Consider the following 22,387-nt stretch of genomic DNA (forward strand, 5'->3'; position numbering starts at 1 on the left):
TTTTTTTTTTTTTTTAAATGCCTTAGTTTCCTCATCTGTAAAATGAGGATAATAATAGTTTGTCCCTTATAATGTTATTGAGGATAAGTGAGGACAGATATGTTAAGGCCTAGAATACTTCCTGACACAGCACCACCACCTCTTCCTGCTGTTGCTGTGTTTGTTGTTACTGTGAACTTTTTTCTTTTTCCCAGTTCATTGATCACTCAGGAGATCCTGCAGAGGGAGTATATAAAACTTATATTTGTGTGGAAAAGATCATTAAACAGGTAAATATGCATCTCCTGTAAGATTTCACCTAAAATATTTTAAGACTGTTTTCCATAAAGTTGAGTTTTCCAGAGAAAACCACCTGTTTGTTCTTCTGAGAACAGTCCCCGAGGAAAGCACTGTTGTTTTGTTGGGAGTACATCCTGTGGTGTGATCATGGCGTTACTTAGGACCAGATGCTCTTACCACTCATCGGTCTCACAGATGATTGACAGTTCATACCTGTTAAGTAGAAAACATATTACAAAAGTGCAAGTTAAAAGGTAGATATTTGAGATGGGCATGGTGGCACAAACCTGTAATCCCAGAGATTCAGGAGGCTGAAATAGGAAGATTGTAAGTTCGAAGTCAGCCTCAGTAACTTACTGAGACCCTGTCTCAAAATTTAAGAAATAAATAAATAAAAGGGCTGGGGATGTAGCTTAGTGGTAAAGCACCCTTTAGTTAGATCCCCAGTACCAAAAAAAAAATAAATAAAATAGGTGTTTGAAGTAAAATGTGCAATTTACTCAACAGAGAGGCTCCTTAGATTCTGTGTGCACTTTGGATTTTTACATATTAGAAAAGTCCTCAAATTTTCCCACCACATTATCCCTAACAGCAGAGAGAGGTTCAAGTATCCCTTAAGGAAGCTGAGAACATGGACCAGAGAGGTGTCTGGAGCTTAAGGTTTTCATGAAATTTCATGTATCATCTTAAAAATATGTCTGATAGTATACCTGTTTATTTTTAATATTAAAAATATTGTCAAAATTACTTATTAACAAAATACCAATAACTATATAATAAAAGATGCAAGTAAAATGAACACAAGAGGAAGATGTACCATGTTTAGTGTGTAGTTACCCATCCCTCTAGACATCTCTAGGGAACTAGAGTCTATTTGAGAAGTAAGGGGTTAGAATACCTTTTCTAATTAATTTGCATTACAGATATGAAAATTTATTATCAGAGAAAGAGTGAGCTCAAACCTATTTTGCATGATGTCATCTAATATAAAGATTGTCATTATAAATTTTTATATTTTCAACAATCTTGCAAATTTTAGGACAGATGAAAAAATGAATTGAGCAAAATGAACCTGGCCATATTTACTATCTTTAATGATTGAAGAACAATATGTTTTCAGTGATCTAATATAAAGATATGACAGCACAGATACTTGATATCGAAAAACTCCATCTAGGTAATTAAATTTGGGGGAGAGAGGTACTAGGTAATTAAATTTGGGGGAGAGAGGTACTCAGGGACACTCAACCACTGAGCCATATCCCCAGACCTATTTTGTATTTTATTTAGAGACAGGATCTCACTGAGTTGCTTAGTACCTCGCCTTTGCTGAGGCTGGCTTTGATCTCCCAATCCTCCTGCCTCAGCCTCCCAAGCCACTGAAATTACAGGTGTGCACTACCGCAGCCGGCAGTAATTAAATGTTTATGGCATATTTCTTAAGTGATAGCACAACCTTTAAAATTGTTCACTAGCAGATATAACCACAGATCCCATGTAGCATTTTTCAGAAAGCAAATTTCATCAGAGTCCAATATCCCTCTAGCTTTATTTTTAGGAAGAAGAGATCTTTGTGTTTGTTATTTTAATATTTTTATTTGTCTTCCTTATTTTTAAATTATCATTTATGGTTATAACTTTATGCTCACAGGTATTATATTAAAGCCGTAAGTTTGGACATCCCTCCTCAGCTTAAGACCACTTGGGGCCTGTGTGCTCACTCCTGCTGCGAGGTCTTTGCCTCTCATTCATTTTCTCCTTTTTTTCTGTGTGCTTGTTCCTTGTGTTCAGGATATACTGGGCTTTGAGAACACAGACCTGGAGACTAAGGATTTGGGAAGTGATGATTCCCTTCCAGAAGAAGATGATTTTGGGGATGTTCTGTGGGACATACATGATGAACAAGAGCAAATGGAAACCTTTCAGCAGGCTTCTAATTCAGCCCATGAGTTAGGATTTGAAAAAGTAAGCATTTGGAGTATTGTTCCAGCAAAGATTAGTCACCACTAAAAGGCTGTGTTATCATTGTATTTCATCTAAATATAATCAAGGTTTGTGATTGGTTAGTAGTCTGCCGTCATAGCGTGATTATGAAAGATGTGTGAGATTCAAGTAAACTTATAAGCACCAAGCAATTCTGGTTATATATTAGAATTTATGAATTCATGGTATCACCATCTACAACTCACCTGGGCTGGGTGTAGCATAGCTAGGAAACTTGATTAGAATAGTAAGGCTCTTCTTCCAATTTAAAGGAATGAGAGTATCAGACATTCAGAAAGCAGAGTGCAGTTGTTCATGCAATAGGTAGATCAGTCCTTTAGTGATCTAATCAGCATCCTAAATATCTAAAAAATTAATAGAATTTCATGTGTACAAACAAAGGTGTCTAAGTTAAAAAAATACTTAATATTTAAAATTAATGTTAGAATAATATGTTAAAGAATATGATGGAAGCTAATATTAACATCAGTATTTTTTATTATTTTTTATTTATATATGACAGTGGAATGCATTACAATTCTTATTACACATATAGAGCACAATTTTTCATATCTCTGGTTGTATACAAAGTATATTCACACCAATTCATGTCTTTATACAGTACTTTGGATAATAATGTCCATCACATTCCACCATCATTTCTAACCCCATGTCCCCTCCCTTCCCCTCCCACCCCTCTGCCCTATCTAGTGTTCGTCTATTCCTCCCATGCATCCCCTCCCTACCCCATGATGAATCAGCCTCCTTATATCAGAGAAAACATTCGGCATTTGTTTTAGGGAGGATTGGCTAACTTCACTTAGCATTATCTTCTTTAAATTTGTACTATCTGTATTTATGTCCTGTTCCATCATTTCCTAACTGGAATTTATTTGGTCAATCACCTGACCGCACTAGACATGATTTGTCTGTACAATGAGAATAACTACTAGTATCTACTTCATTGGGCAGTTGTAAAGTTATTAAGCCAGATGATGCCCATAAAGCACTTAGCATAATACCAGGCATAAGACAAATGTTAAATTAGTATTTTATAAGACAGGTACTGCTGTTGTTAATTATATACAAACTGAGGTTCTGATTATGGTTTGACCAAGAGTGCACAGGGAGTAGATTGCAGATCTGGGATTTGAACCTGGGTCTTCTGGCTCCAAATCCTTTGTTTTTTCTTCTATAACAAGGGATCTTAACTTGAGAACCATGGCTCTATAATTGAGCTTTCTGTGGAACCTTAGCTAAGTGGTTAGGATTTATGAGATAGTAAATCTATGAAGTCCTTCCTTTCTTCCTTCCTTCAGATGCATCATTACTAGCAGAATTATTTGATTCAATGTATTCTATATCTAGATAGACAAGCAGAAAAATTAATTGTAAAGCTATTCCAAGTAATCCTTTCTTGTAGTTCCTAGAGAAACTTTGTAGCCTAAAGCCATATGCTCTTATTGCAGATTTTAAAAAATTTCATCAGCTATCATTTAGGCCACTTAATGAAAATCCAAACCCCAAGATAACTTTGGAAACTACCCAAGCACTTTGATAAGTACTGTAATAATTTGGTTTGCTGAGTGCATCCTTTAAGCTCTGTACCAGTTTTGAGTGTCTGAGAGAAACTCAATTTCAGAAAGCTCTGCAGCATCCTACGCTAACCTGATTCCCTGGGGCAAATTAGGAGACCCAAAAAGGCCCCAGAATAAACCTGCTCTTGTATAGAGCTATTCTCACCAGTCCCTGGAAACTAAGAAAGTCTCCAGCACATTGCTGGTGCCAACTATTTAAGATAAGGGATAGTCATCCTGTAAAGCAGGTGTTGATTTTTATGATGAAGAGATCCAACATGCCTGACGGGCCTTCAAGGCCTTCTGTGGCACCTTGTATGGTTCAGGGATCCAGTGTGACAGAGTGACCTCCCTGCAGTGTTCTGCAAAGCATCTGAATTGCAAAACCCACATGGATTGAAATGTGTTTTTTTTTTTTTGTTTGTTTGTTTGTTTGTTTTGTCCTTCACTCATCAATTGACAGCAACATTATGGGAGGAGAAATTGGGGCCCATTCTTAGTTTGCTACTTTAAGTGTATTTTGGGAATAAAAATAAGCCATTGTGAGGGTGCCTCAACTGACAGTGGAGTTTTCTGATGCAGCTTGTTCCAGTATTTTCATTGATAATCAGAAGTTGACTGGAATTCTCAGAGGCATGCACTTCCTCACAATTTAAATTCATTATTGTTTCTAGTATTATCAACGCCTCAATGATCTGGTGGCAGCACCAGCCCCGATTCCACCCCTTCTGGTGTCTGGAGGACCAGGTTCTGGAAAGTCCCTTCTTTTATCAAAGTGGTATGATACGGTCCAGTTAAATCGTACTTATCCTCATCACTTGAATTACGGAGGTCCTTCAACAGAACGCACTGCATGTCTTGCCTTGCTGCATGGCCAATACTAACCACTAACAAAGCACAGAGGAGTGAAATGATAGCTTTATGCAGTGTAGAGAATTTGGATGTCAGAGAGAAAATACAGAAGGAAAAACAAGTAGGAAGTGTGAGCATTCGTGATTGTGAACACAAATTACATTGGTGAGAGATAAAGAAGTACAGGAGTAAGGTGTGTCAGTATGGCGGGGAACTAGGTAAATTAAAGAGGGATGCATCTTTATTTTTCAGTTATTGGCTTCATCTTAAAAGTTCCATAGGACTTGAAAATATTTGAGTGAAGACTAAGACTATAGCCAGGTGCAGTGGGTCATGCCAGTAATTCTAGCAGCTCAGGAGGCTAATGCAAGAGGATCTCAAGTTCAAGACCAGCTTTGGCAACTTAGCAAGGCCCTGTACAACTAGGTGAAACCCCATCACAAAATTTCTTTAAAAAGGGCTGGAAATGGAGCTCAGTGGTAAAGTACCCCTGGGATAAATCTCCAGTCTTTTGAAGATAGATTATTAAAAGCAAGATGAATTCTAAAAAGCATCAAAACTAAGGATAATCTTTACTGTGAATGCAGTTTAGTCTTCAAATTATAGACGAAGGTTCATATAAACTAATAAGCTTCTAAATTTCATTGTATTATTTTTAAACAAGTATTAAGAATATTTTCTTTTATTCATAATTATTATTTATATTGAAGAGTTAGCATATGGTTGATTCTTGTTTATTGCTCTATTATTTAAAGTTATCTTTGAAATATAGTATTTTTGTACCAAATAAATTTTCCTCAAATAGCATATTTCAAATTAAAAAATGTTACTTTTCTAACTTCAAATTAAACTATTTTAATGCTTCCTTTACTAATACCTTAACCTCTAATGTAAATATCAATTTGTGACTAAAATTAACCAATAATTTTTTCAAGTATATTTAAAATTTTGTAAAAATGAGGTAAAATCAGAATGCTATGTATTTATGTACAAGTGACTAACCATGCGATTGCTGATAGTCAGCATTTAATGTCTAGTTTGCTGTGAATTCTTCTTTTGTTGAAGCAGAGGCACTGGTCAGTTTTTTAACAGTCCTGTTTTTCTTTCAGGATTCAGTTGCAGCAGAAGAATTCCCCGAACACACTGATCCTTTCTCATTTTGTGGGGAGGCCCATGTCCACTAGTTCAGAGTCCTCCTTGATCATTAAACGCCTGACGCTAAAGGTATAGCGTGCCGCCTTTGGAATTCTCAGAATATTATTTAGATTCAGAAATCGTCAGGACTAAGGAGATGATGATGAATAACTTTTCAGCATTACAATATGAGCATTCCTAATCTGAAATCTGAAACACCAATATTGGACACTTTTTGAGCACCAACATGACACCGTCAATGGAAAATTCCAAACCTGACCTCATGTGACCAATGGTCACAGTCACAAAACAGATGCACTAAAAATTTGTACAGAACCCCCTTTGGGCTGTGTGTAGAAAGTGTATATAAAACAGAAACACATTTGTCTTTAGACATGGGTCCCATTCCTAAGATATGTAAATGTCACTGTGCCTATGTAAATGTTCCAAAATCTGAAAAACACTGAAATCTGAAGCACTTCTGATACCAAGTACTTCTGATAAGGGATAGGCAACCTGGAGCCAGTTTTGGTTTTGTCCAAGGTTAAAAATAGTATTTAATCAGGTCCTCTTGGTGACTCAGTTATGATATGAAAAGTAGGCACAGGAACATTTCCACCAGCTGCGATCGGTGTGAACACCTTGTTTGTACCTGTCTTCGCCCTGTAGTTGATGCAGCACTCTTGGTCTGTGTCAGCACTAACTTTGGATCCCGCTAAGCTCCTGGAAGAATTTCCACGTTGGCTAGAGAAACTCTCCGCTCGTCATCAGGGCAGCATCATCATCGTTATTGATTCCATAGATCAAGTTCAGGTACTGTTTTCACTTTGTTACCTAGTTATATGAGCTTAAAGACAAAAATACCAGTGATGGCCCGAACCAGTGTTTAAAATTCTGTGTTTGTGATATGAAAATAATGCTGTTCCTTTTATTCCTGCTTCATTTCTAGGAAGCACTTGAATTTAAAAATAAATAAATAAAAGTATGAGTGCCAATAGACACTACTATCTTATTGGGAAGGACCAACTGAATTTAAATAATTAGCAAAAACTGTTTGTTTTACCATATTTTCAGGGCCTTGACATTTTCTTAAGTGTCCAAAATTCAGATCAGTGATAATAGTATTCTGCCACTTGTTCTTTAAAAAAATCTTAAATCATCCAAATATAAGACTTTTGTCCTTAATAATAAGAGAAACTTAATGAGAATTTCACTATATTGGGGAGTTATTGGATTGTTTGAAATATCTTGGTTAATAGATTGAATCTTGTTTTTGTATTTTTAAGCAAGTTGAGAAACACATGAAATGGCTGATAGACCCGCTGCCAGTGAACGTAAGAGTCATAGTTTCTGTGAACGTGGAAACTTGCCCTGCAGCATGGAGGTATGATGCTATCTTTAGTTTTTCAGATTACGTGAAATGTTTTAAGGGCAAACAAGGAATGATTTTTGATATGTATTTGTGTTTTTCATGATTTTTATGTAAATAGCAGGATGAGTTCAGGAAAAAGACAAAGATCCTATTTATAGGGTTTGGAGGGAGGTGAGATTTGGGATGTAAAGGGAAAGGAGAAAACTTGGTGACTCTAAATTTCTTATTCACGAAATTAAACAGCTGAACCTGGTGGTTCAATTATAATCCCAATGACTCCGGAGGCTGAGTCAGGAGGTGTTCAAGGCCAGCCTCAGCAATTTAGAGAGACACTGTCTCAAAAATCAAAAGGGCTGAGGATGTGGCTCAGTTGTATGGTACACCTGGGTTTAATCCCCAGTACTGCACACACACATACACACACACACACACACACACATGCACGCACGCACGCATATCAATTGATGGTGATTTTATGAACTAAAACAGAAAACACAAAGTACAGGCAAGTTTGTGGGGGAAAGGCATTGAATTCAGTTTTTAGACACAGCTAGTTTGAGTTACCACTTGTAGATCCAAGTAATGATGTCTAGTAGGCAGTTTAATTTATGGGAAAGGAAAAATGGGCAGCATACCAGCAATGGTAGTCTAGACTCCTGTTATCTGGAAATGCAAGCTGGCTTTAGCAGCCCTGAAAAATAAAAAATAAAAAACAAATGACACAGAAATTGAATTTTGTTTCTCAACCTATTTTCCCCCCTAAGAAATCTCATAGAAATTTTTTTTCTAATCTCTGCTCCCTAAGAAAATACTGTGTATTACACATACACTATCTGTTTTTATATATAAGCAGATATGTATATGTATTTGTGCTTTGTACAAAACAATGAGATTTTTCTCACACCCAAAAAACAATTTTTGCTATCATATTGAAAATGAATATTGTAGCAGTTAAATTCCAGTCACTTTATAAGTACTTGTGGACAAAGACTGTGTCTTGTACTGCTCCCATAAGTACCAATGCCTCTGCTTAGTTTTACCAAAGGTACAGAACATAGAACTAGAGATGTTTTACCACTTAGTTGTCTAATATATATACTATTTATAGCATTCTGTGGTGATTAATTGCTGTAATGATATACATGTTAGAATAAATCAAAGTGATAGTTTTCCTTGATGTGATTAACAGAGATTAACTTCACTTATTTTATAAAAGCAGAATAAAAAAATCAATTTCCTTCATGGTTTTTAATTGTGCTGTGGGTAGATTACTGTTCTTGTTGAATGATTTGAATTTTACTTTTCTTCAAACCAAAGGTTGTGGCCTACACTTCATCTTGATCCTTTAAATCCGAAAGATGCAAAATCTATTATAATTGCAGAATGCCACTCTGTAGACATTAAACTGAGCAAAGAGCAGGTATGTATTTTTAATTTTGATACTGTTTTCACTCTGTGTCAGCCTTCCTATAAAATATCTTATATGAGACGTAAAATTCAATATGGGGGGCTGGGGATGTGGCTCAAGCGGTAGAGCGCTCACCTGGCATGAACAGGGCGCTGGGTTCCATCCTCAGCACCACATAAAAATAAAAAAATAAAGATGTTGTGTCCACCAAAAACTAAAAATAAATAAATAAATAAATAATTCAATATGAGGAGAGGTTTATAGCTCAGTGGTACAGCGCTTGCCTAGAAGTGTGAGACCCTGGATTTGATCCTCAGCTCCACATAAAAATAAATAAATAAAACAAAAGATATTGTGTCCATCTACAACTAACAAGAAAAATTTAGAAAAAAAAATTCAATATCGGGCTCACTGTTATAGAGAATTGAAATCTAGTAATTACTTTGGTAAATGCACTGATTCTTTAGTGACAGAGAAGAAGTGATGAAAAGATTCTGGTCTTAAGGAGTACTGTATAATATTAAGCAAGTATTTGAAAAGCAAAAACATGTTTTCACATTGGCTGCATCCTAACCATGACCAGGGATCTTCTGCTGCCTGCAGTGATGTCCCCAAGGAGATGGCAGAAAAGTGCTATTTCTGCTGGGATACCTGCTCAGTAGTGATGACCGATGAATTCCAGGGTGATTATTGTATTTTTGTTTTGTTTTTTGGGGGAAACTGGTGCAGGAGAAGAAACTAGAACGACATTGTCGTTCTGCTACAACTTGCAATGCCCTTTACATCACCCTTTTTGGCAAAATGATGGCACGGTAAGTGGTGGCCGTGTCCCAGTCTGTGTGTTTTGTGTTTGCTGCAGAGCATTTCCTCACCCTGTGAACTGATGGCTGCTCCTTAAACAATTTCCTGGGCCAGATTTCTGCTTATTCTAATGGTGACACTAACACTCTGTGACAATGTGGCTGACTGCTGAAGATTGAGTAGCCTGTGAATTATCAGAACTCAATGATAGATTTATCTAATTTTTATCACCCTAACCCTTTCCCCACTGGGTTTTAAAAATGAGGCCCTCTTCACCCTCATTTAGAGCCATCAGTGCTCTGTGCCACCTGCAGAGGCCCCTAGCTTTGGGAAAGTGGCACAGACATCTGAGGTATAAGAATTGTTTCAGGTTTCCTGGAATATCAGGAGGTCAGTATGCAAGCAGGAATTTTTATTGTCTTGGTTCTCAAATCCTGATAAACATGTTGTCATACAGTAATTCTTCTGTTCTAGTATCCATTAGGAATCTAGCTGTAGGTAACCATTACAACATTTTACTACTTTTGTTTCTTCTTCAGGATAGCCTCTACCTTGTCTGTCCTCAGCCAGAGATTTTTTTAAAAAATAACTTTTTTGGCATTCATCACAATATATCATAATTCTAGCACAACTCTTATTTTCAAACACTGAATCTAGTACTCTTGTCTCTTAATTCCACATTCTCATCTTAAGCACCAAAATTGAATGAAAAAAAAAATCTTCTGAAGCTTTAAATCATGCATGACATTTCCACCATCCTTCCCATGGTTCAAGTACAGCAGGAAATCTGCTTCCATGAACATCAGCAGTACAGTGAGTGCAGTTCAGAGTATAAGTCTTCTCACACAGATCTCATGGTATTTATTAGAATATACTTCAATAGGAACTAGGGACCATGTTTTTCTTTCCTTCATACATCTTCCTTTCTGAAAAAGAATTATTGGTATTTTAAAACAAACCCCTCTCTTTACTGATTTTCCTCAGTTTATTAGCTTGATGTTTTAAAAATTCTGGATCTACATAAATTTCATTTGCATGGCTAACTTACTAACAGTACTTTTGTTTCCTTCCCTGCATCTTGTATGTAGGTAGCTTCTGGACAATAAGAACCTGTCTTATTCAGTTTTATATTGCACAGCGCATAGAAATTTCTTGAAATGTAGGGAGTCTCAACCTATGTCTACTGGACTGAATTAAGTGGTATGCTAAAATAAACTTGGTGATTCTAGTAGCTTCATAAAATAAGCATTTTCTGTATTATATTTTATTCAGTTCCTCTTATCAGTTACAATACAAAAAAAAATGGAGAGATCCCATTGTCTTCACCCCAGATTTTTCACAGATGTTGGCTGTCTGTAAGGAATAAAATCTCTTCTCCATTCCAACAGTGCTGGGAGAGCAGGTGGTGTAGATAAGATCCTTCATGAGTGTCTCCAGTGCCAGGACACTGTTTCATTGTACAGGCTGGTTCTGCGCTCCATCAAGGAGTCCATGACAGATGACACGGACAAAGAGCTAATGAGACAGGTAGAGTGTGGTCAGCTTGGAAAAAAGAAGGCTAGTTGGTCTTATTTATAATCGAACTGAAGTAGATAATTCTTTTCTAATTTGTACTTACATATGTTTGAAGCATATCCAGGAATGCTGGCAGCCATGCAGGCTTGCCGAAATTTCCATTTCCCCGATTATCTTTGGGGTTTCTCATCTTTTCACATTTATTTATTTTCCTTCTTTCTTCTTATATGAATTTCCAGTTCCTGTACTTTACCAATGTTTTAGTTGGGTTTTTTTTTTTTTTTTGTCATTCTCTTATTGGTCTGTAGGAGTTCTAAATAAATGCCTTTTTCCTGTTAGTGTCTTTTGTCTTTCAACTTTAGGATGTTATTCATTGAAAGTTTTATTTTGATAAAATCAAATTTACCAACAGTTTCCATTATGGTTTATTTAGGCTTTTTGTATCTTTTTTAAAAAAATGCTTTGCTTTTATTAAAGCATGTGTGTGTGTGTAATTTCCTTGAAAAGGTTTTATAGTTCTTGTGTAAATCCTTATCTCATGTGGATTTATTTTTGTTTATTTTTTAATCTTTTGTCATAGAGATGGCTAACTAGTACATCTTTTCTGCTGATTTGGAATACTCCCTGACAAAAATCAAGCTCATGTATGAATGTCAATCTGTTTCTAGGCTCTTCTGGGCCATATTTGCCTATTCTTTGCCGTTATGGCACTGTCTTAATTATTAGAACTTTAAGCTTTGATACTTAGTTGGGTAAATCCCCTTTTGTTATTCTTATTTACAATGGTCTTAGCTAATTTGCTGTTATATATTTTTAGAATTGACTCCATGGAAACTCATTTTGAGATGTTAACTAGAATGGCATTGAATGTAGAGACTACCTTGGGGAATATGATTATAAAAGTCTTCCCTTGCATGGAAAGATGACTCTCCATTATTTAGTCATCTTCTTTAATGCCTTTCAATGTTTTATCTTCCTCTGCATAAAGATCCCACAAATCTATTAAGATTTGTTTATAAATACTTTATAATTAAAATAGTATTTTACTGTTTGTTAATACATTCAATTTTGATTTTTTGGAAATTTATTTTATATCTAACCACCTTGCTGAGCTCTTATAATTCAAAACTGGATCCATTTTTTGTGTGTGTGAATTTCCCAGCCTGGTGGCTCCTGGGGTTTTGACTTCTCATTTTACCATTGAGCTTCCTTGTATTCTTTCCATGTCTCATATTTTCCTCTTGTACCCTTTCACACAGAGAGTAGGTCCTAGAATTGAAAGGCATTCTGGTTCCCATTCCTTGTCACACCCCAGAGTGGTGTGACCCCCAAGCTCTAAGTCACTGAGACTGCTGCTTCTGTCTCCCCTTCCTCCAGGGCAGCATCTCAGCACCTGCCCTTCTGATTTGGTTTCCTATTATATATTGTCTGATGTTCATAGGCATTTGTAGGAGCAGGGTTATTTTTCCTGCTGTCTTCTCAAATTAGAATTCTGTCATTAGTTTTAATAATCTATTTCATGCACTTCCAGTTTTCACTGACTTTTTTCTATATATGTGTGATCTTTGGATGCCAGATTTTTATACACCTTTATATACATATATTACCTTGTCCTTAATTAATGCCTTTTGGGCAGCATGTTTTATTGTAAGAACTCTGCTTCTTGATTTATTAAATCATTTGTAAGTATGGGTGAAATGTTAATAAGCTTAGAGAAATTAGAGAAAATATGACTGTTAGTTACTTATAAAGTGATTATTGTTTGTTTTTCTATCTAGATTCTCTGCCTTGTCAATGTTAGTCACAATGGCGTGAGTGAATCAGAGTTGATGGAACTCTATCCTGAGATGTCCTGGGCTGTCTTGACCTCCCTTATTCACAGTTTACACAAAATGTGTTTGTTGACATATGGTTGTGGCTTGCTCAGGTTTCAACATCTCCAAGTAAGTGTTGTTTCAAACATCTTTTAATAGTATTTTTTTACACACAGATGTCAATATGTCGCTCTATTTTATATTATACTGGGTTAGTTTGATGTTTCAGTTATAAAATAAAATTATTTTTTACAATAACTTTAGGTTAAAATTATCTAATATTATGAGGCAACTCATATTTTGAAGGGTCATATCTCAAGATGCATTAATTTCTAGAGATTCACTGTACAATATTGTCCATAAAGTTAATGACACTGTATTATATACTTAAAATTTATTAAGAAGATAGATCTCATGTTAAGTGTTTTTACCATGATAAAAATAAAAATTTTTAAACTAGAAAGAAAGAAAACAAGTCACAAAAGACCAAAAATCAAAACAAAACAAAAAGGAGGTTTCTTTCTGGAAATGAAAAAAGGTTTGTTTTTTTTTTTTCAATTTTGTATGTTGTTGAATTGCTGGTATGGTTATATATGCGTCACGAGCTGGGGCTTGGAGTCAGACTCCCTTCCTAACCCAGCTCTTCAAGGCTTAGTGGCTGTCTGACTCTGGGCAAATCCTAAGCCCTTGGGAGACTTCCACTTTATCACAGAGTTATAAGGAGAAGTAGATGGTCCTTGGTCCTTGTGAGGTGGTAGATTTGATGTCTAGCACATCATAGTAAATCTTTAGGAACTATGGATTCATATTCTTATCAATATGCAGCGCCACGCCTGATTTGTATATGTGTGCAAATGTAAATGAAGTCTTTCTTCTGAGTGTACTATATTTATAGATGTGAAATGTTTGTAATTTCAGAGCCTTTCTCCTTTATTATGTATCCCTTGAGTATAATTTAACTCTTTTTAGTAACTTTCTATCCACTTTTTTGGGATTTTTAAGATATTAACTAAAAGTTTGAACTAGATTTTTTGGAGTTCTTTTTTTTATTTTTTTAAGACGGGGTGGAGAGAGAGAGAGAATTATTTAATATTTATTTTTTAGTTTTCAGTGGACACAACATCTTTATTTTATTTTTATGTGGTGCTGAGGATCGAACCCAGAGCCCCACGCATACCAGGCGAGCACATTACTGCTTGAGCCACATCCCCAGCCCATGTTTGGAGTTCTTAAATAGTTGTATAGGAATTTTTACTCTAAATTTGTCACATAAATATACCCTGAATTTAAAAATATTCTAATGCCATTTCTATTATACAATGATAAAAGTATATTCCTTTTACAAATTAATTATTAGATATATAGTTACTTAACTTAAAATGCAGCATTTTCTGCCTAGGCCTGGGAAACAGTGAGACTGGAGTACATGGACGGTCCTGCTACCATTTCTTCATACAGGCAAAAGCTAATTAGCTTTTTCACCTCACAGCTAAGGTATTGTGAATGTCCATATTGTTTTTTTGTAACTTTAGCAACACACTCTTTCTTTGTCTCCTTATTTCTCTTTCTTAGCATATAACTTCAAGTATAAAAATGTAGTTATTACAAAAAGAATAAAAGATGATCTTGTAAGGAGATCTTTTAATATCATGCTAAAGGTTTCAACTTAAGTAAAATCAGTGCAGGGTCATTTTATTTAATTTTGTTCACATTCATTATTTAAAATACATGTGTATGTATCTCTCTGTGTATATTTGGTTCTATTGAAGGTTTTTAAAAATAGTTCAGTTTTAGGAAAATACCTTTAGAATATAGGGTTTTATAGACTTGGGGTTTTGACTTCTCTTAATGCCTTTCAATGATGTTTTATCTCCTTCCCCCCAGAGGTCCAAGGAAGAATTTGGTGGATGGTCCTGAATACCTCATGTTTGTTTGCATAATTATGTTGGTGAAGTTTCTGAATTTGACCAGTCTCAGGATTAGGCCATACTTAGAGATAGATGTTTAATGTATTTTTCTTCCTTGAACATTTGCCCGAAGCCTTTTGAAGCACTCTCCTTGTGAAAGCTGTTGTCCAGCCTTGTCTCCTCTCTCCCGACAGCCAGGACAGAGTGACCTGGAGGAGTGCAGATGAGCTCCCTTGGCTTTTGCAGCAGCAAGGAAGTAAACAGAAGCTGCATGGTTGCCTCCTCAACCTCTTCGTGTCTCAGAACCTTTACAAAAGGTGAGAAGCTTCTAGAACATCTCTCCCAGAAGGACAGATTTAAACAGTCCTTCCATTTAAAAAAAGAAAAAAAAGGCATTTTTAATTTAAAAATCAGTCTGTGGACTGGGGAGGTGGCTCAGCGGTAGAGTGCTTGCCTGGCATGCACAAGGCTCTGGGTTCCATCCCTAGCACCACAAATCAGTCAATAAAAATCAGTCCAGTTTCAGTGGTACCTGAAAAACAAATAGCGTGGGAGAAAATTTGAGACAGTTTGCAGATTGTTGTGAGATCTGCTTTCTTTGGGAGGGAAACACTTTAGTATGGCTGCTTTGGAAAATCAGATCTGGAAGGATCATGGGACAATTTTGTATCTTATTCTTAATATTATTTACATCACCCAGAGAAGTCAATCAAGATGTGTCCTTCTCAGGCCCTTCAGGTATCTCAAAGGTGTGGCCTTCAAACCAGACCTGGCCCCAACTCACATCTAACTTGTGTTGAATTTATTCATAAGTGTATCCTGCTTGTTTCTTTTGATATGTTTGAGTTGGTCAGTGGCATAACTACCTTTTTATGAGCCAGAGTTCTGACTTATAAGCCTCAGGAAGGTTTTTCTACCTCACTTAGAAATGTAAACATTTTCACAAAATAGCATAATTTGTTTTGCTCCTGAGTGAGCTCTCTTAAATTGCTTTGTTGATCTGCATGCCCACTTCTCATAGTTCCCTTGAAATCAGATTCGTTCCTTAGCTCTCCAGCTCTTCCATTCTTCTGAATATCTGCTGTTAGGGTCTATAAACGAGTCAAGATGGCGCCTGGCATTTTGCCAGAGGGAGTGGTTTGTGAAGTAACGCCAGCGAGCAATTAAGTGTGGAGATTCCTTATTGGTTGACTGCTGTATCTAGTTTATGTTAATTAAGATAAGCTGTGTGTAATGTATATATACCCCTCCTGTCCTACAATAAACGGCCCCCACTCCTGCTGTATCAATGTACACAAGTTGTTCGTCCCCCCCCCCATTATTTTGCCGCAGCCGGACTGCGGCAATCTGCAAATGAATAAGATTATATTTATTACTCAGTAGCTTGTCAAAAATACAAAGTGGATACTCTGTGGCAGTTTGCTTAATGGTTTTGTTAGTTTCTTCTGTTCCAATTTTCATCATTTAAAATAATTTTTGGAGTGAATTCAGTTGACTGCATAACATAAAACGTCTAAAAGAAATCCAAATGAATTTCCCTTGTGAGTAACCATGATGAATTCATGATGACAGCCAACACCATAGAGTGCCAGTCATGTCCTTAGGGCAACAGCCAGGGCAGGTAATGAGAGAATGGGATGTGAGAGGTCAGCCAGCCTGCTCAAGAGCACACACCTGCGGACAGATCTGACCTCACTACACTGTGCTTGTGAATTGTCAGAAGTGTGGCATGAATTCTGGTATTTTCACTCTAGAGGGGACTTTTAAGGTTGCTTTTCCATTAAATCCCTGTTATTTGTTGGAACAGAGGACATTTTGCTGAGTTGCTGAGTTACTGGCAGTTTGTTGGCAAAGACAAAAGCGCAATGGCAACAGAATACTTTGACTCCTTAAAGCAATATGAGAAAAACTGCGAAGGAGAGGAGAACATGATTTGCCTTGCAGATCTCTATGAAACCCTGGGGCGATTTCTCAAGGATCTTGGCCTTCTCAGTCAGGTAACCTCCCCAGGAAGTCAGACGTGGGCAGTTTTCATGTTCACTCTCTCCTTCCGAGGAGGTGAAGCAGTTTTCCCTGTGGGGCTGAGCTCTTTAATGTTGAATCAGGTGACAGCTCTGTCTGGCAGCCTTTCCCTCACCAACATGAGCCTTTCACCTTTCTCCCCAGGCTGTGGTGCCTTTGCAGAGGTCTCTGGAAATTCGAGAGACAGCTTTAGACCCGGATCACCCAAGAGTAGCCCAGTCCCTCCACCAACTGGCAAGTGTGTACGTGCAATGGAAGAAGTTCGGCAATGCAGAGCAACTGTATAAACAGGCTTTGGAAATCTCAGAAAATGCTTATGGTGCAGATCATCCTCACACTGCTCGTGAACTGGAGGCACTTGCAACTTTGTACCAGAAGCAAAACAAGTAAGATGTAGTTCTCTGATGTCATAAAGAGAACTACAGTGTTTTAATGTACTTACGTGGTCTGCTTTGCTGTGTACATTTCCTTACCCTGTGTGCGTCATGTCAAATAATATTTCTTGGTCTGGAACATCATGGGGTAGACAGAGAAGCTTAGACTACAGGTTCATCTCTAATTGAAGATGTATGAAGAATAAAGCATGGGTTTTGGAGTCATGATCTTGGGTTCAAATCCTGGATTTAGGCTCTTTGAGTGCATTACTAACTCAAGGGCAGAAACTGTTGACCACAGCCCAAGTCCAGTTTTGTGAATAAGGTTTATTGGAATTGGAATGCAGCCACATTTTTCATTTACGTGTGTTTTTCATTCCTCAGTGGCAGAATTCCTTATTTGCAACAGAGACCAGGGACCCACAAAGCCTAAAACACTATCAAACCCTTTATAGAAAAAGTTTGCAATCCCTGGTATGATAAAGAGGTTTCAGGGCTTGGGGTAGAGCTCAGTGGTAAAGTGCTTGCCTAGACTATGTGAGGACCATCATTCCATCCCCAGCACTGGGAAAACAAAACAAAGATTTTTAAAAGCTTTCCGTCAGGTGCAGTGGCACAAGCTTGTTATTTCAGCAACTCTAAAGGGTAAGGCAGGAGGATGGCAAGTTCAAGGCCAGCCTCAGCAGCTTAGCAAGACCCTGTCTCAAAATTTAAATAATAAATAAAAAGGGCTGGAATGTAGTTCAGTGGTAGGGCATCCCAGGGTGCAATTCCCAGAACTGACAAAAAACAAACAAACAAACAAAAACTTTCCTATCAATTAGGCACCCAGAGTGACATCTCTTCCTCTATCAGAAATTACTTCTGTTGCTCCATGATATGTGAAACATATTGGAAGTTTTTCTTTTCACTTCTACAAGTAATATTCACACAAATCTATGTGAATTTTATTTATATTTAACCAAAAAATAGCCTGTGCCGAAAAAGGTGTTATTTGGGCTTTTTATTTAGTTACGTTTCCCTAACTAAATATGACTATCACTAGAATGTTGTTATATTTAATCTCCCAAAAAGGTCTCACACTATCTAAGGAGTGCTTTCGTTTCACTGAAATAGAATACTTTGAGTATACGTCTTTGGACTTACCATACTTTTTTCTTTTTAAAGATATGAACAAGCTGAACATTTTAGGAAAAAATCCTTTAAGATTCGTCAGAAAGCTACAAGGAGGAAAGGCAACTTGGTAATGAGATATTTCTTTACGTTGTATTTTGAACCAAAGGAAAAGATCTCTGAATATCATAAGTGCATAAACCTCACATTTTAAGAGTTTTAGATTTTTAAAGGGATTTCCAGAAAAGCTCTTAAATTTTTTTAATTTATTTAAATATTACAGCTCAGTAGATTTTTAAAGTGGAAGCTTCAATTGAAGGCTAGACTTTGGAAGTTGAAATTTAAAGCTACTTTGATTCTTTTGCATGATTAAAGAAATTTAATTAACATATTAGATTCAAATGCAAAGGAATTCTTCTCCTTGAGCACACAAAAATTTTTATTTTTTGAGTTGCTAATAAAATCTAAATATGGTGCATTTGTTGTAAAAAGCTATGTGCCTTTTTAAGAACTTGATATTCGAGTGTTTAGCAGAGGGGTTGGTAAATATCTGCAGGTTAGCTCTGTTTTCTGATCTTTTCTGGAGCATTTTGAGATATACTTTCCCAAAATATCTCATAATCATTTTCACAAAATAGTTTTTAATGAATTTGAGACCCGTGATGCCCTGTGGAAATACATGTATTCTCAATAACCACTAGACTACTTCTATGTGCTATTTAAAATAATTGCCAGATAGATTAAAGAGACAAGGAGGAGAAAGGACTTTTTAGGACCCCAGTGTGTGGTTTCAGAATCAAAGATGGCACTTAGTGATTGTGTCTTAATTTTTTGTGTTTGCCCCAGTATGGATTTGCCCTTCTACGCAGACGGGCCCTACAGTTAGAAGAGCTTACCTTAGGTAAGGACACACCTGATAATGCCCGGACCCTCAATGAACTGGGTGTTCTCTACTATCTTCAAAATAACCTGGAGTAAGTACCATGGTATTAATATTAAAAATATTTTGTCTCTTTGATTCAAAGCTGTTTTGTCTGTCAAGTCCAAAGCTAGGCAAAATTGATAAAACCATGACAGATTTCTTTTATGATGTTAGGTTATGAACATACACACACTTAAAGCTGAATTTTCTTTACTGTGTCACATTGCTTCCAAACTAAAGATTCTGTAGCTTCCTTAGTGCATTTTATATATTTATGAAAAGTGAGTTTGTTTAATATTTGTCATTAGAACTTACAGAATAAACTTGGAACTAATGAAGAACAAATCAAAGAAGGTAGATAGCTGCTAGTTTTATTCATTGGTTTATTTGGACATAAAAAAGTTGAATGGCATTTATATTTATAATTTCTGAAAAAAAGTTTTTTTTTTTTTACTTCTTTATATGATACAGACATCTGACAAATTTAAAACTTTGGATGCCAAAAAAAATGCAACAAATATTCAACCCATCTCATAGAAGTTTCTTCTATTAACAAATATTTAGGATAATCTCCAAAAAGAATGAATGAATGCCAAAATATTTTATTTGATGTAGGTCTAATAATTGTACAGATGTAAGAAATTGTTATGGAAATTATTTGTGAGTTTGTCTTTCAGCAGAAGTGACGGGGCAATCATCCAGATATTTTATGAACTTAAACTATCAGGAAGCAAAGGACTGGAAGGGATGGGGAGTAAGAGTGGAAAGGAAGGATTTTTGAGATAAATCCTCCGCCTTAACTTGGATCTAATTTAAAAAAAAAAAAAAAATGATCCAATTTTCCACCTCACTAGGGCTCAGGACTCTGACTTCCAGAGAATAAGCTGTTTAAACCACTTTGGGATTTTGTTCATAGAACCGCTGACCAGTTTCTGAAGCGTTCCTTAGAAATGAGGGAACGAGTTCTAGGACCAGATCACCCAGACTGTGCCCAGTCTCTGAATAATCTGGCAGCTCTGTGCAATGAAAAGAAACAGTATGAAAAAGCAGAAGAGCTTTATGAAAGAGCTTTAGATATTCGGAAACGAGCCTTGGCTCCCGATCACCCTTCTTTGGCGTATACAGTGAAGCACCTTGCAATCTTGTATAAGAAAACAGTAAGTAATCCTTGCCATTCTTACATGTTTTATAATACACTAATGAAGCCACAATTACTATCAGCAAATCATTTTGTCTTCTGGCAGATAGACTATTTTATATGAGATTTTTTAATTATAATTTTTAATCTATAGAACTGTTTTATACATTTAAAAATATTATTTAATACTTAATTAAGGTACTGATTTGATTTTGTGAAAACATATTCCAAATACAGATCCATTCATTATTCTAAATGAAGCTTAGATTACATTTCAGAAGTTCTAAAATCTCATCTCACCATTACTATCTTTGTTGTATAAAACACCATAAACATAGCAAATCACCCAGCTGTCAGGATGCAGGAAATATCTTGATAGTTGACTAAATAAACATTTTATTTCACTCTTTCTTGACTTTACCTACATCCATAGCCATTCTTTGCCATAGGAGCAAAGTTTGAAATTTTTATATCTGTTCTCCAAAATACCACCAGAGAAGTCTGCTTCTAATGAGTACAGGCAGAGTTACGTAAACTTTAGACTTTGTGGCACCCTGGCTGGTGCTGGTAGCACTGACTAGATGGTTAGTAATAAGGGTACACTGTTGCTATATCTGCCCAACTTTCCAGTAGAAGGAAATAATTAGAAAAATCTGGAAGTGATTTGGTTAGAAGTGAGTTTTTATTCTGAAACCATTTCTAAATAAGTTCAGTAAGAAGGTCTACTTAGAATATTTTCTTCACTATAAACAATGAATAATAATAAATGAGCCTAAAGGGCTTTCCAAATTGTCAGTGGTTTTATATTCAGTCTAACTTTACTTATATATTCTATTAGATTTTTCACTTATCTACAAACTTGACCATTAAAATCAGAGAAAAATTCTTCTGGGACTTTTTTCCTCAGGATTACTGTTTAAAACACAGTTGTATTTGAGGAGAAAGTTCTGATCAGATAGTATTATTGCCTTAATATTTTTGTTAGATGATACTCTTGTTTTTTAGGGGAAACTTGACAAAGCCGTACCTTTGTATGAGTTGGCTGTTGAAATTCGGCAGAAATCCTTTGGCCCAAAGCACCCTAGCGTAGCAACGGCCTTGGTGAACTTAGCAGTTCTTTATTGCCAAATGGTAAGTTCCTACATTTCAACTCTATTAATGAATGCCTTTAAGGTTTAAAATATAGATAAGCATGAACTAATGACACAGTAAAAGTAAAGAAAATTTAAGGTCATATTTTTCTACTTAATGTTTCCATTTTTAATACTTGAGAAATTATTGAAGTTGGAGTTGTAAGATGGTGCCCTTCAGAGTGTAAAACCCTGAGTGTAGAGTTAGTATAGGCTTATTTTTTAAATTCTGGAGATTCCTACAGTTGTCTGTAGAATATTATCTTTAAGCTTATAGTATCTACCACTAGGTAATAAAGAAACAGGTTTGCATTTATATTGTTAGGTTAAGGTCAAATGGTTACCAGACCAGGTTGAAAACTTATATATATGACTTTCTGTTATACTGCATCTCCCTTTATGATATTAATAAGTTAATCTTTTTACTCATATCTTTTGAAGGATAATTTCATTTTAAAGTGCTTACCAAAATAGATCAACTTAGTGTAAAAAGCATTAAGAGTAATTTCAGAAACCCAGTGTGTTTATGTGTACGTTACTTTTTTTTTTTTTTTAATAAGAAAAAACACATTGAAGCTTTGCCATTATATGAAAGAGCGTTAAAGATTTATGAAGATAGCCTGGGTCGGATGCATCCTCGAGTTGGAGAAACATTAAAAAACTTAGCTGTGCTTAGGTAAGAATCTTCTTCACTTTCCTCAGGTATACCCATTCTTTTAGAATAGCTTTGACTCATCACAGAACAGCACAAAATATTTATTGCTGAATGTTCTTCCTTGGAGACAAGAGGGGTGATTTTTGCTGGTCTATCTCACGAGAAACTAAAGTCATATCCAGAAATGAGAGTGTATCAGAGCAAATTGGATGGTTTACATTTGCTACTAATTGGCAATGGGGAAAAAACAAAAAATTTGCTATCCCTGGAGCTCATTCACTGTTAACACAATGAGCAAGCAAAACTCAGTGTGCTTATCTCAGGATGCAGATAGGAACTTCCTTGAGCACTTTCACTGAATGTACTACAATATGGTCTTAATGGTGTGAAT

General features: G+C 36.1%; 1 protein-coding gene across 6 annotated transcripts in view; it reads left to right on the top strand.

Moving 5' to 3' along the window:
• The window catches only part of Nphp3 (nephrocystin 3), a 37,671-nt gene that overhangs the window by 12,949 nt on the left and 2,335 nt on the right, over positions 1 to 22,387 (top strand). Inside the window, exons 8-26 of one of the 6 annotated variants that reach the window (XM_015487051.2) lie at positions 195 to 269; positions 2,071 to 2,244; positions 4,514 to 4,617; positions 5,801 to 5,915; positions 6,495 to 6,638; positions 7,112 to 7,209; positions 8,515 to 8,617; positions 9,335 to 9,417; positions 10,795 to 10,933; positions 12,700 to 12,864; positions 14,135 to 14,229; positions 14,837 to 14,959; positions 16,450 to 16,639; positions 16,809 to 17,050; positions 18,206 to 18,281; positions 18,998 to 19,125; positions 19,990 to 20,230; positions 21,217 to 21,342; positions 21,902 to 22,017. In XM_015487051.2, coding sequence (XP_015342537.1) covers positions 195 to 269; positions 2,071 to 2,244; positions 4,514 to 4,617; positions 5,801 to 5,915; positions 6,495 to 6,638; positions 7,112 to 7,209; positions 8,515 to 8,617; positions 9,335 to 9,417; positions 10,795 to 10,933; positions 12,700 to 12,864; positions 14,135 to 14,229; positions 14,837 to 14,959; positions 16,450 to 16,639; positions 16,809 to 17,050; positions 18,206 to 18,281; positions 18,998 to 19,125; positions 19,990 to 20,230; positions 21,217 to 21,342; positions 21,902 to 22,017 — 2,537 coding nt within the window. Of the gene's footprint in view, positions 1 to 194; positions 270 to 2,070; positions 2,245 to 4,513; positions 4,618 to 5,800; positions 5,916 to 6,494; positions 6,639 to 7,111; positions 7,210 to 8,514; positions 8,618 to 9,334; positions 9,418 to 10,794; positions 10,934 to 12,699; positions 12,865 to 14,134; positions 14,230 to 14,619; positions 14,960 to 16,449; positions 16,640 to 16,808; positions 17,051 to 18,205; positions 18,282 to 18,997; positions 19,126 to 19,989; positions 20,231 to 21,216; positions 21,343 to 21,901; positions 22,018 to 22,387 lie in introns of those variants that run through there. The other 5 variants (XR_007344070.1, XM_048794010.1, XM_048794011.1 and 2 more) reach the window with 5 other exon arrangements.

This window comes from Marmota marmota, unplaced genomic scaffold (assembly GCF_001458135.2).
Source record: "Marmota marmota marmota unplaced genomic scaffold, marMar, whole genome shotgun sequence".
Taxonomy (NCBI): domain Eukaryota; kingdom Metazoa; phylum Chordata; class Mammalia; order Rodentia; family Sciuridae; genus Marmota; species Marmota marmota.